The sequence below is a fragment of the Eptesicus fuscus genome, chromosome 12 (assembly GCF_027574615.1).
Source record: "Eptesicus fuscus isolate TK198812 chromosome 12, DD_ASM_mEF_20220401, whole genome shotgun sequence".
Classification (NCBI taxonomy): Eukaryota; Metazoa; Chordata; class Mammalia; order Chiroptera; family Vespertilionidae; genus Eptesicus; species Eptesicus fuscus.
In genome coordinates this window covers 85,982,438-85,997,450 of record NC_072484.1, presented here as the reverse complement: position 1 = coordinate 85,997,450, position 15,013 = coordinate 85,982,438, and the positions used below count along the sequence as shown (strand labels likewise).

Sequence of the window (15,013 nt, the reverse complement as noted above, 5' to 3'; positions counted from 1 at the left end):
CTGAACATTCAGAAACTAAAAGGTTGCACTCAAAATGTTCTTAATTTCACGTAGTTCCAAATGATTGGTACACATGGCAACAAAAGCTTAAGATTCTAGCTCACAATGAAGATGCAGCTCTGACAAGCAGCTACTGGGATTGGGATGTGTCAGAGGTGTCCAGTGGCTTCTTACCCTCTGCTCCTCTCTGACTCTGGGAAGCTGGGGGCGGTGGGTGGGAGTTGGGGTGGGGATAGGAGGTCCCCTTGACAACAGGGCCCTTGGTAGCCACTTACCAATACTGCCTACTCTAAGCCAGTGAGAACCCTGTTGGTGGAAGTGACATCAAGTCAAGTGATGCTTGAAACTGCCTTCCCTCTTCCTTCCCTTGCTCAGGGCCTGTTCTCAAGGAGCCTGCCATTTCTGCAGAAGGTCACGGGGACCTTGGTCAGGAGGCCATGCGAGGTGTGGAGCTGGCCACCTGGCCCCCAGCTGGCTGCCAAGGAGAACTCAGGGAGGGGCGGGGAGGAAGGGGGAACTCTTCCAGCCAGACTCCTGAGGAAGATGGCCTTGGTGAATCTTTGAAATGTCATCACAGTGTGGTATGGCCCCAAAGCCACCCAAATCGAAGAGTGTCCTATTACGGCCTTAAGCACATAATTAGCGCGTGTCTGAGAAGACTGCATATTTTATCCTCTTACAGGAAATGGACTGCTGCCACGGGTGCAGACTTTTATGTCCCTGTTCTCCAGACATAAAGGTAAGTGTTAACCACGATGGATTTACAAATACTTGCTAAAAATGGGTGAGTGTTACAGCCGCTTGCTAATACCCACCACCTGGGCGAGAGGAATGACTGAGTTACAAAACACAAGCATTGGCTGCCTTTCTGTTTACTTATTGACTTTTTGTGCTGTCAGGAAAACTTCCAATCCTTTGGTGCTATGTAGAGAGAATTCCTGCGGGTGCTTTGAACTTGTAAGTCGCAAATGAAAGCGTGAACTCGCACTGGTTTGCCATGGCATGGTACAGGCTTAAGTAATGCACTTGCATTTTGTAAGACTAGACCTACACGTAAGGAGATGACAGGCCTGGATGAAGGAAACATAAGCATTAGCTGTGACAGTGAGATCACTGCGGTGGGAAAGACCCAGGACTATTCTTGCAGCTTCAGCTCTGACAGTGCGGTGCGGACGTATCCTTGCGTTTGTGGAGGGACCCCATGGTCATCAGATTTGAATTCCTGACGCCTGTGCCAGAAGGGACGGTTGCTCCTCCTCCTGCACTGCTTCAGGTTCTTCTGGAACTGAGTGGTCCTGATGGTTGGCCTGTGCACTGGTGGGAGTTCTTGGACACAGGTGTGCTGTTGATGGGTAATCGATATGCTGCAAAGTTCCCGGAAAATTCACCCCATCTACTCGGCAATGGGTGTTAGAAGGCCGAGCCTGTGATGGCGTTAAGTTGCTTCATTAGCCCTTCCAAACTTGCCATTTGTTCACTCAAATCATCCTGTTCGTACACCTGCAGAAAGAACGAGAGAGCAAAGGGTTAGTATAGGTGAATAGCCACACATTCTTTTGTGAAGACGGGGGCCATGTCTAGCTGGTTCACTCTGTATTCTCCAGGGAGACACAGTGGCCCATAATCAGCGGCTGTGCTCAAAGTATAATCATTGATGGGGATACTAGTAAAAGGTGGTGATGAATGATTGCATACTCTTTCACCAGCTTCATCCCTGTAGTGAGGAAAAAGCTTTAGAGTGAAAAAATACCTTGTTTCAAATCAAAATCTAACAGTCAATAGCTGTGTGGTCTTGGACAAGTTAGGGACCTCTCTGCTGTAAAATGATAACGGCATCTATTCTATAGGCTATTCTGAGCATCTTGAGGCATGTTCAGTGCTTATCACAATACAGCACGAGGTACACATTCAATACATTAGCTCTTTCCTTTTAGAGGCCCCCATGAGGATCTGAGCAGAATTACATCACCACGTTTCTTTTCTTTGTAACACAACCTAGGCACCCTTTTGTGTGGGAACTTGATGGGCTTTGCCTTGACCAATGAAAAGTCTGAGGATTATGGCATCAGCTTATATGTGGAAACAAAATTCTCACCATAATCAGAGTTGGCTCTATGCACAGTTGTAAAGGTAACCTATGGCAGGATTTTATTGGTGGATAAAATGAAGAGTCTAGACTGCAGGACTCTTAGTGAACATACTCTGCATAGCTCTCACTCACTGTGAGTCACTAGCACCACGTCATTAGTAATACCAGAGTATCAGCTATCAGGGATTTGGTTCAGTAGGTCTACAAAGGGTTAGACTCTCTCAATCTCCTCCCTCTCTCAAGGTATCTCATATATTAGTTCCTTGGCCTTCTTTTAAATGTTTTCTCTTGAATTATATTCAGAAACACTCTAGAGTTTTCTAAACTGCTGCCTTTAGGCAACACCTTTAAAATACTTTCATAGTACATATTTTGGAAAAAAATGTTTGTTCTCTCAAAATTTAGATTATTTTGTCTTCATGGATTTTCTTTCTGAGTTTTCTAATTTGATCACTTTTTAGCTTCTTCCCTTAGTATACTTTTTATCTCATTTAAGAAACTTCCCCTTTTACTTTCCAAATATGTCAGTTCCTTCTCCACTTCCTTCTTAAAAATCCCTTCCTTCATTTTTATGTGTAATTTCTTCTTCTCAATTCCACATTTCTATTGATGATTTTAAGTGAAATCACACACACACACACACACACAGTAAGTCTTCACTTAATGTCATTGATGAGTTCTGCAACTTTAAGTGAAATCACATATGAAGAAACCAATTTTACTATAGGCTAATTGATATAAACAAGAGTTCAATTCCTATGGCATCTCATCAACATTATAATGAAACAATGCTGAAAGAAATGATATTTAAGGACCTGGTATACATATTATATATAAAATATAATAACATACACAAATAAATAGATATCTATTATATAGGTGTGTATGTAAAGTCACACATTCTGTAGCTACCACGTGTATTCTAGGATTGCCTTTAAGGACCAGTATTTTTTAAATTTAATTAAATCCCACATACAATCTTCCCTTAGAGTTCAAACTCTTCACATTCAAGTGCACGAAAACAGAACAAAACAAACAACAGTCAGAGCAACAATGGGTGAGGTTAATGGAGAGTTCTGGTTGGGTTAGGCTCAATTGCACAGCCCTAGTCCCTGCTTCACGTGACACAGCGGGAATTTCGGGGGTGGGGGGCGGTGGGGGGGTGCCCTTACATTGGCTGGATCCTCTGTTGGTTTGTGGCTCTCCTCGGACACTTCAGGGGCTGTTGGCACAGACACAGGAAGCAAAGGAGACCTTGCCTTCCCAGCCAGCCCAAGAGAGGCCGTCTTCACGTGAGTCTTAGGAAGAGCAGGCCCTGGAAGAGAAAGCACAGTGATGAGAGGAATGGGTGAAGCAGCCTGGCCATCAATCTCTCGAGCATGGAAGCCCAATCCAGAGGGCTGGCATTGATCTTAAGCTATTGTGCCTTCTGTGGGTTAGAGATGAATTCTGACACCATGAATGGGCTCATTTCACTGCTACTAAATGCAGACAGATTCTGATTAGGCGCCTTCAGATGAAGCTCCATCATCTCATGTAATTTCAAGTGGATTTCAAATCACACTAGCAAGGTTGCTGGGAGCTTGGGCTGTGAGTCATACCCTAGAAAGTGTCAGGCAAGCTCATTTGGTGCCAGTCTCAGCTTTGGGCCAGAAAGCCCGATGCTAAACCACCTAATAAGCCCCAAGATGTTGAGTAGTACCAGAGACTATTTGTGCAGTTTAAAGAAATCCTTGCTCTGGCCTATAAATGAGTATTAGGTATTACAGTAAAAAAAAAAAAAAAGAGTCCTTCATGACTAACCTGATAAAATCCCATTACTAATTATCTTTAGGAAAAAAGAAAAATATTATTCTGTCCTATCAGTACAGTTTCTCTCAATAAAATACATTCCAATGTTCATGCAAATTGTTTGAGGAACTGCTGAGCTACTTCTAGATGACATTTCTGGACAATTATGTCTGCTGTGAGCAATGGCTACTTTTTCCTTTTGAGTCTGAAATCTGCCTTATGAACCCTGCTTAGCTTATAGCAAGAATATCACCCTGTCCCTATAGCCTGAAATAAAAAGTTTATGAAGGCTAGTATACCTCATGCACCTGAGAATTATCTTTCTTAGCATTGTAACCAAGACCTAAGCATAGAAGATATTGAATTAAGTCATTAGAAGAAGTTTGCCTTGCCCTGGCTGGTTTGGCTCAGTAGATAGAGCATCAGCACACAGACTGAAGGGTCCCAGGTTCGATTCCAGTCAAGGGCACATACCTTGGTTACAGACTCAATCCCTGGCCCCGGTCAGGGTGCATGCAGGAGGCAATCAATCAATGTGTCTCTCTCACTCTCTCCCCCTCCCTTTCATTCTCTAAAAATCAATGGAAAAATATCCTCGGGTGAGGATTAAAAAAAAATTGCCTCATTTCTATCATCAGTAATGATATTTGAATTCTGATGATTCTGATGGCATACTCTATATTTAAAGGGAAAAAGTTGTAAGTTGTTTTGACCACATTTGGAAATATAATTCCAGTTAATAAAGCTCAAAAATTATTCTACAGTCAGAAAAATAGGGAGCATTTGCTTCTTGGGAAAGAAAAAATGCAAACAGCTGGGCCAGCATGGCACAGTGGTTGAGCATCGACCTATGAACCAGGAGGTCACAGTTCGATTCCCTGTCAGGGCACATGCCCAGGTTTTGGGCTTGATATCCAATAGGGGATGTGCAAGAGGCAGCCAATCAATGATTTTCTCTCATCATTGATGTTTTTGTCTCTCTCTTCCTCTCCCTTCCTCTCTGAAATCAACAAAAAATATGTATTTTTTAAAAAGAAATAATGCAAACAGTCTAGTAGGCTGGCAATTTTCTATATGCTAGGCAAAATAAATGAGAAATCCTAACAAAAGCACTTTTCTCAGACAGTGGCCTAGCATGTAATTCCTTCATATTTACATCCTTTCACTCTTTTCTTCAACTTCAAGGATCAAAAGTCTGCAGTTGGAATGATTTATCACTAGAGGGTGATCTATACACCCTCCAAGTCCTATCCAAACAGAACAATTTGAGTAAACATCATTGGTTTAATGTGATAAATGCAGTTGTTGGGCTAAAAAAATAGCCACATAAATTTGATACTGACTGCTATGTCACAAGTCATTTTGGATTTGTCACATATGCTCAGTTTTCACTACCGGTTTTCTCCGGTTGAACAATAGGCAAACCTTCATTCTTCCAGAGACTGTAATGCCAGCTGGTCTTCACTGGATTTGAACAAACCACTTGTATATTAAGCCTACCTATATCCTTTTCTCTTTAGTCTCTGAGCCAACTTAGCTATAAACCCAAATACAAAGGCAGGCACTAAAACCCTGACAGAGGCACTAAGAAAGGGACCTCCAGATGCTCTAACATATGCAATCACATTAATATTGTAGGTGATTCGTTAAGTATAAGGGTTAAGAGTTTGAAGGGGAATTTTCAGGGAGCATTGGCGAGGCTTGAGAATGTATCTATGGAACTCCCACTGTGAGTTGCATTTTCTGATTGACTTTTATATTTCCTTCTGGAATGTTCACAATGTTCTGCTTACACCTGAGTTTAGTTTTATTGCCGTGGAAAGCTGCTCCTCCTAGCACACTCCAGGAGCCATCTCTTCCTTGCCTGTGTTTCAGAGAACAGCTGCATTTTAACAACACTTCCTGTACATATATTTTATATTTATAGTTTTTGCTACAATTCGGACTCAGGGTTCCTGGATGGTGAAACCCACTTATTTTATTTATTTTTAAAAATTTTAAATAAGCTAAACTATTTCTGAAAAAATATAATTTAACTCTTAACCAAACACATGGACTGTGTGTTTAACATATATTGCAAATCAATTCATTTAACCTAGATATATACAAAGAGAGTGACACAAGAAAAAGCAAATGGCATGAGCATAGCTGATTATATAGGAAATTCAAATTCTGTGCCTTATTTTATACTAGGAAACGTATAAGAATAAAGATTCTTTTAGACTTATCAGATTGTTCTACATAAATTCCTGATATTTATCTGACTACTTTTTTTGTAGTTTTATATGTAGAGAAATTATAGTTCTTATTATAAAAATATATTCTGATGATATATTTTCTGCCCAGGATCCTAAACACTTGTGTAGGTTCACAGTGCATATACTGTGCGTATGCAGGTTATGCCTAAAGAGCACCATAACTCAAACCCAGTAAAGAGAAGATCATTATAATAATTGATTGTCTCTAGTGTCCAGGCAACAATTATACATTTAGAACCTGCTGAGTGTTGAACAATGCACAAGACACAGTGCGTTTTGCAAAAGGAATTGAAGACATTGTCTTGGCTCAAAGACCACACAATGTGTTTAAACCTCAAGTGACTGCCTTTTCTCAAGTAACATTCACACATTCAAAGAAATTTAGAATGCTGAAACCTCGCGGGCTCTTTATTTTGTTGAAGAGAACACTGAGGTCCCTGGAGATCAAGAGATCAAGGTAGAATTAATTTCAATTAAATTCCAGTACAGGAGAAGAATTTAAACAGTCTCTTAGAGCTCATTATTAGCAAGGTTTTTCTAGTATACTATATGCCCTTAAATATTTTTCTTTCCTTTTAATGAATGGAAGTCAAAGAAAAGACTACAAGGAGAATTTCTTAGGAGATATTATCAACAGCCAATAAGACAACCTAGGTCTCAGAATTACCTTTTAGTAGAAGAAAACGGATGTTTTAAGACAAAGTTTCTCTTGAAATCATCCTGTGTTGCAAAGCTGACACCAAGACTTGGCTCTTGGGTGAGCACTAACTCTGACCTACGCTGTGGAGTTATGCTGGTTTTTGAGCAGATTCAGCATTTTCTATTCTGAACCCCAGAAGCTTTAAGCTTGGACACTGGCAAAGCCTAGGTCCTAACAAGCCCACCAATTCCCTTCACTTATGTACAGTAGTTCACCATGTGTTACTGGCTCCTGTCCTGATTCTTGTTCTCCCACTGGTCTGTGAGACATGCCTTTAATCCTTCACCTCATGTCTGAGACCTTATCAGTGGCCTTTCCAAAAGACTAAATTCTGAACCCATTTTCTACACCATTGGAACCAAACAAACATCTATATATATAAAAGGCTAATATGATAAGTGTCCTTCCCACTGTCCGACCATTCGCTATGATGCGTACTCATCACCAGGGGGGCATATGCTCAATACAGGAGCTGCTGTGATGCACACTTGCCATTTACAGAGAAATGGCAGTGCAGACCGGGCCGACAAAGCAACACTCAGCTTCCCCCAAATGGGACACAGGCCTTGCCACCACCCTGGAGTGACAGCCCACCAAATCCCAGCAGAGGCTGAGACTCCATGGCCAGCCCAGAAACGGTGGCTGTAGGCACTGGGTAATGATGTCACATAGCAACGCCTGGCTTCCTTCCCCTAGCAACTAGCCTCCTTACAGTTTCTTTAGCCCAGGAACACGACTTGCGTTATAGCCAGGTGCAAACATTTTACACTTTAACCAAATATCTGTGAAGCTTTTCCCCATTCCTAATCTCATTTGATCCTCACAGAAGTCCTGGAGTAGGTAGATAGGAGACTCGGTGGAATCCTATTTTCTTTTCATTAGCTGGAAAACGAAGATTTAGAAAGTTTAGAAACTTGACCCTAGTGAAAAGAAGTAAGAAATGGTGGATCTTGAAAATGATTTCAGGTTTTCTCACTGCACAGAATATAGTCAAATACTGCTGCAGTTAAATATTTTACCCTTTGTTCTCCTTGCATGATCTATAATAATAATGTGCTTCATGTTGACATTTACTGCTGTGTTGCTGACACTTGCCTGAAAGAGAAGTTGGGGTGCTTCACTGGGCTGGAAAAACTTTAGCTAAATCAGAAAGCAGGTCTAATTAAGCAAGCTTATCTATATATATAAAGCTCTCGCTGGCGCCAATTGCACGCATGTTTCGATCTGTCACTGTCGATCGTGAATTTGGTTGATACTTCTATTATAGAGAAAGGGTGAATAGAGATATTAAAATATTGCTTCTAATGTGCACAAATTCGTGCACTGGGCCACTAGTCTTTATATAAAATAACCAGTCTCATGTCATGGACTAAATTTAAGTGAGAAAGCAGTTTAATCACCTGTCATTTGGAAAAGTAAGTGATGACTGGAAGCTTGGTCGAATCTGAAGAGGACATTGGGAATAATCTTGCTGCCCCTCACCTGCTGATGAAGTGCAACTATTGGGAGACCCCTTATCCTGAGTCCATTCCTCTATTGAAACTTCCTGGGTTTCAGTTGCACTGGGGCTTTCTTTGTCCCACTTCCTCCACTGCTATCTGGCCTTTTCTACCCTGCCCTCAGAAGTGCATTTAAAAGCCACTTTGTTCTGGAGCCCTGCTCCCCACTTCTTTGTGTTCTTCTTCTCCATGATGGGCTCTTTTAAGGAATGGTAGCGTGTTTTGATACACTTGAAGAGAGCCATGAAATGAAAACTGTAGCAATTAGAAAAATAACCAAAACATTTTCTTTAGGGTATTAAACACTTGTTCTTTGAAGTCAAGAAGGACTAGAATTTTTGACAGCTTCTTCTATTTTTTTTTAGATCTAGGGAGTAGCTTACAGAAAAGACTTCGTACACTGACTTCTTTGCTTTGGAAAATGACACTTACATTGATAATTAGTCTAAACATGAATAAGTTAAATGAAACTTCTATCACCTTCAGAGAAATATATCAAAGCAAAAGAAAAGGAAAGACAAAAATTAAAAGAATCCTTTCCACGGACCCCAACTGCTAATTTAACCCTTAGCACTCGCTTGCTTTTTTCTCGATTCCTTTATTCTAATGCTAACCGTGTCGAGTCACATTCGACATCCGAGTGCAAAAGGTTAATATAATTTTAGCCTGGCCATCAAGATTCTCTGTAGTCACTCTCAACTATGAAGACTGACTTCCAGAATGTGAGGAAGAAAACCCATGTCACTTTCAGAGAAGAAGATAAGCAAATGAAAGATGAGGGGTTCCCAATCTAGAAGACCAAACTGATCTTCATGATAAAAGGTTTGTGACTTCCTATATTATTTACTTTCCCCCCATGATAGCATGATGTGTGTGATGCACACAATAAATTCAAGTAAACATCCAAATGTGCAGGCAGAGTCCTAGTTTGGGACTGAGGAGATCCAGTCTTACTATTGTGACTTTGGCCCAGTAGTCTTATTTCTTGGGGTCTCAATTTTTTTTATATCTCTAAAGGTTAAACAATTTTTTCTTTAAGCTATTAGCTATTAAAATTATACAAGGAAGGAGAATATAGCTATTCTACCTAAACTGAACTTTACTTTAGGATTTCTTTGCTCTCCTAGAGATTAAGGAAGCATTAGTTAATCCACTGGTAAAAATGAATCCAAAGAAATCTCCAGCAAGTGAATCCTTAACTCATAAATTACAATAATTAGATTTTAAAGTGGTGTTTTCTAGAAAAAAGTTCTATAATGTTCTCTTAAAATTATTAATGAAAAATTGTATCAACTATGGCTATTTTGCATTCTTATTTCAAACTAACAAAGTGGCGTTCCCAAAAGGCTAAATTCAGTCCAAATATAAACAAGCAGTATTAAATCACTATGAGTATAAATGATCCATGATTCATTGAAAAATTTAAATTTACAAATGCTCAATCTGAAGTGCTATTGATGTCCCCCTACCCAGGGTGCATATCGAAAATGTGTTACAGGTGACCCTGAGGTGAAACACATAATGTTGATAGGCTAAATAAATGGGTCGACACCGATACAACTAATTAAGTGAGCATAGTTTTGGATTTAATGTTATTTTTTCTCAGCAGGACCCACTAAGGGGCGGAATAAGAATGATGCTGGAGTTCTGAGCTGGCCAGCAGTTTGCCTCTGAGGTGGATGAGCAGCCTCAGCAGGAATTTACTGTTTTAAGCTTTATTTTCACAGCACAGTTATTAAACACGTCATTTGCTCATTAGGTGCGGAATATATGGCTGCCAGGTGCACACTCCTGCTAGTCTCCCTGCAGAGGGTTTTCCCTGGTAAAATGATTCTTGGTGAGAAACATGAGATGAACCTGCAGTGGGAATGGACTGAACAGATTCACCAGCATCAAACCCAAGGGCAGTATGTAGCATGATTTTGTTTTCAATATGAATTTTCTGATCCTTGCCTACATTTTCCTATTTCCTATCTCATTTTCCATTTCTTCACCCTTAAGAATAAAATCAACATGGGTAACTTTGAAGAGGCCTGGATTCTCCTCTCCACTCTGACCTATTCTATGATGCCTGACAAAGGAAACAGCCTCTCTTGGTCTAGTTTCTATAGAAACTATAATCTTATTCTGACATGTTTTTATGATTAGTACCTACTCTCTGCTCAGGCTGTCTGTGGGCATATGGAAGTGTCAGGTAGTTGTGTAGACTTCTTACATGTAAGGAGCTTTTGAGGTCCTGAAAGAAATAAGACATGTTTAGGGAAAAATTTGTAACACTCCCTACCTTTTCATGGGCACAGACATTGAACAAAAAGACAGTAGCTGTATTAAACTAGATACAGTAGCCTCAGGCATTCCTCCTAAGTGAATTTCAAACATAAGTTTTGGCATCAATCTTAAAGCATTTAATCTCCCTTGTGAAATATATGATAAGGGTGATAAGTGTATTTAAATGGCATTTCTGGGAACAGAAGCTTTTTGTTTTTCATCTGACCTTCCTGTTTCTCCTCAAAGACAAAGGAAACAAAGGATGTATTAATGTGGTGCTTCTGCCCATCTCTTCTCTTTCTACTTTTCCCCATGTGAGGTACAAGATGTAAGACTGGACTACTCAAGTAAGGTGACTTTCATTGTGCCATCTCTCTGTGCAGGTGGGCGAGTAGAATTAATGTGCAAAGTTGGTCCCTAAGCAAGTTCTTAAATCTATCTGCCCTGAGACATAGAAGACCCCCAACTCTCTGGCCTTGAACTTTCTGAAGGCTCCATTTCTTAAACAAACAAGGCAAGGCCTGACTCCCACAGAGCAAGTCTCTACTATCTGTTCTAACTCACAGCTGGTAAGCCCATAGTCCTAACTTCAGGGAAGAGGCCCCCAGATGCTCCTACCCAGTTCTTCCCGAGGGCCATGATTCTCTTGGGTCCTTGATTCCCATTTGGTTATAAGCCCCCCTTTTCCTATTATTTCCATGAGCTGGAACTCAGAGAGAAAAAGGGTAAAACTTACATACCCGTTCCTTCTCCCACAGGTACAATGAACTACAATAAAACACCTTTGCCTACATTGTCCTGTATGTTCTTTCAAACGGGCCTTTTGAAACATATCTTGTTGCTCATACCTTGAGATGGAAAAGTCAATGTTCAAAAAAGATAAGCAACTTGCTCAAAGTCACTCAGCTGGTAAGTGGGGTTTGACTACTACTATTGTTAAAGTAGATGTTCTTCCTTAGACAAAAACAAGTAAAAATGAATCTATAACATAGGCATTGATAAAAAGCAAAGGGAAGTGGACAGGACATTCTTAGTGCTGGAAAGGGAAGGAAAGAGTGAGAGAAGACAACAGTGACAGTATAGAATGGTGGAGGTGAGTCATGGAATAGAGGTAGAAGAAGAAATCAACATATCCCTGCTCACTTCTCTAACTTGATCTTAGCTAGACTTGTTTCCATCTAAGTGGTGAACCAATGCAAATATAAATGTCACCGTATCATAGAAGTAAAGACTTCTGACATCTTGGGAAAGAATAATCCTAATATATAAAAAGCCAGGGGCCATCATGACCTAAAACAACCAGACAGATGACTGAACAGCAGGCTGGGTGGGGTGACCAGGCTGGCAGGGGGGCAGTGAGGGACGACCAAATGAATGAATAGCAGGCTGCATGGGGCAACCAGGCCAGCAGGGGGGGGCAGTGGGGGACAACCAAACGACTGAACAGCAGGCTGTGTGGGGCAACCAGGCCGGTGGGGGAGGGAAGTTGGGGGCGACCAGGACAGCGGGGGTGGGGGGCAGTTAGGATAAATTTGATGGGTCTCAGCAGGAGGGAGCTCTGAGCCCTGGCCAGGGCATAACATAACTCTGGGTCTCACGTGATTGGGGGCATGGCCAGCTTTCAAACCAGACCCTGACAGGAGGGAGGAGGGAGCCCCATTCCTCCCAGAATCAGCAGTTGGTCAGCTTGCTGTCAGCGGCCTGCCAGCTAGGTATCCCATTCACCTGCACCCCAGATCCTGACAGGAGGGAGGAGGGAGCTCCATTCCTCATGGAATTGGCCATTGGTCAGCTTGCTGTCAGTGGCCTGCCAACCAAGAATCCCATTCCCCTGCACCCCAGACCCTGACAGGAGGGAGGAGGGAGCCCCATTCCTTGTGGAATCAGCTGTTGGTCAGCTTGCTGTCAGCAACCTGCCAACCAGGAATCCCATTCCCCTGCACCCCAGACCCTAAAATATTTCCTCTAATTAATTCCCTTTTAATGTGCATGAATTTCGTGCATCGGGCCACTAGTATAGTACATAGTTTTACAGTTTACCTTTGTTTGACTACTGCCACTAGTATAGTACATAGTTTTACAGTTGGGCCACTAGTATAGTACATAGTTTTACAGTTTACCTTTGTTTGACTACTGCAAAGGATGAACATTGTGTTCACATATCTTCCTTTCTTCTTTTTGAGATACTTTCCCTCCCACATTGTTCCCTATTACCTTCTTTTTGCATATACCCCACATGAGATATCCCCCACATAACCTGTGACAAACTGTTAGTATCTTATCATCCTTTCCTTCTTGGATTTGTTTACAATTTAAAAAATAAATGATGGAAAGGGCCATATAAGAAATGCTTTTCTACAAATGAGTCTTTTGTCACAGTTGCACCTGGGTAGGGAAATGCTCTTGCTTCTTGGGACACCTCTCAAATACGATGCTGATATTTTTAACATCTTCTCTTTGCTCTAGGCTACAAGACATCCAGCCTCCTGTTTTGAATAAATAATAATCCAATAAGTAAGTTAATTCCTCTCCTGAAGTCATTATAAGATCTAGCAGCGCCAATGATAAAGCCATGACCTTTCTTAGTTCTACCTCTTTGTGGTTTGTTGTATCTTCATACCTTTTGGAGTTGGACTCCAAGTTCTTAATGCACTGGGCACATCAGAAAGCTACCCAATGGTAACTGAAGAAAATAGCAAAGTTACCAAAATACTGAAGGGGAGGAAGTGACAACTGTGTTGGAAACGTGAGTTAAATATTACCCCAGATGGCTTTGAATCCATACAAATTCTGTACACAAGAGGGTGTCTATTTTGCATATTATAATGAATAAGAAGAGCCTTAATTAAAGAAGGATTTTAAAAAGTGCTAGAACTGATAAATACTCTAGTAGTCATCGATGAAATTTATGTTGGGAAAGAATGACTAAGCAAAGGATGAATAAGAAGCCCTTCAGTACAAAAACATTGTTTAATGTGTCTTTTTGTCCTTAGGACTACCCCAGTGCCTAATTCATACAGAGCAGAGCTGACATCATACTTTGTGAATTTGTTCTTGGAAACGAGACTGAGGCAGACAAAAGTCACAACAAGCAGATGAGCCTGCAGAAACCTTGCACTCATAATTCTGCCCGTTTCTGCTGCTTCTTGATTTAGAAACCCCATAGAAGAAGAAAAGTTTCAGGAAAACCACCAACGATCATGAGAAATGAACTCATCAGGACAGTTCTGTATCTCTCCCTTCCTTTTGATGCTTCTCTGGGATTCCTACACCACATATTAACAAAACACCCAAAACAAACCAAAAGCAAAACTACAAATTCAAAACTGAACATGTGTTTTGCTTATTGGGAAGCTCCCATAATTAAAGGTAAAAATAAGATTCCACATTATTTCCATTGCTCATTTTAAGAGGTCTACTTTGACTTCCTATATATATTTTTTGCATATAATGTCAAAACCAAGGGGTCTCTCAGTTAATTTCATGGATATTCAAAACCATTTTTAGGTAGTTGGTTATAAAAGAGACATTTATATCTTCTGGCCAACTTTATTCTTTAATTTTCTTTCTTTTTCTACGCTGTTTGCAACAAGAAGCAACAAGCTTAAGTACTTTGTTTATAGTTACTGCAATTCAGATGTTTTGTGCTCCAGGAAGGAAAATTGTCAATCCCATTCTTTATGAAAAATAGGCTTACAACCCCTCCTTTATTATCTAATTTTTGATGATATCCTATTGATCAAACTTCAGAGAAAAACCAGACTCTCAAAGCGTAAAAAGACATATGACACTGTATAAAGTTTCTAAATTATCATGAAAACATCAGGAAAATCAAGAAACAGTGTAAATATCCAGACTTCAGTGTATAGAATGACATCATTGCCTAAATTCAGCCACATTAGTATGCAATAGAATATATTTCTGGTAAATATTTCATATGCTGTATATATGTCATAATTTCCACTTAAAAATCTATTTTATAAACATTGGAAATATTTCCCTTTATAAAGACAATTTGATTACCACAGAGGATTCTGTCTTTATAGTAAAGCCTTTATTACTCAGAACCAGATTTTTTAATAACCTGAAATAATTTATTTTTTCTCTGGTTTGATCTTTAATAGAAGTCATCAAATTGTACACACACTCACATAGGTATAATGACTATAACCAGAAATATAACTTCCAGATTACATTCTGAGGTTAGTACATTACCAATTTAACCCCAACTTTCCCAACATTTACATGTGTATCTCTCACACTGATCAAAGCACAACATGAATAGTATTTTCAAGGCATAAGAGCACTTTGAAAAGCTCAAAGAAACTTAGTGAGTTATGGTCATATTATTTTAAATTATTTTCAACTGTAAGAGTTAAACACCATCACCACGACCACCCCAAAGGAA

General features: G+C 40.3%; 1 protein-coding gene across 1 annotated transcript in view; it reads right to left on the bottom strand.

Annotated features, from left to right (window-relative positions):
* Positions 1-856: 856 nt before the first annotated feature.
* Positions 857-15,013, bottom strand: part of DCC (DCC netrin 1 receptor) — a 566,817-nt gene continuing 552,660 nt past the window's right edge. The window contains exons 28-29 of the mRNA XM_054723604.1: positions 3,262-3,404; positions 857-1,500 (exon numbers count right to left, since the gene is read on the bottom strand). Of these exons, the coding sequence (XP_054579579.1) occupies positions 1,411-1,500; positions 3,262-3,404 (233 nt within the window). The 3' untranslated portion in view covers positions 857-1,410. The remainder of the gene's footprint in view (positions 1,501-3,261; positions 3,405-15,013) is intronic.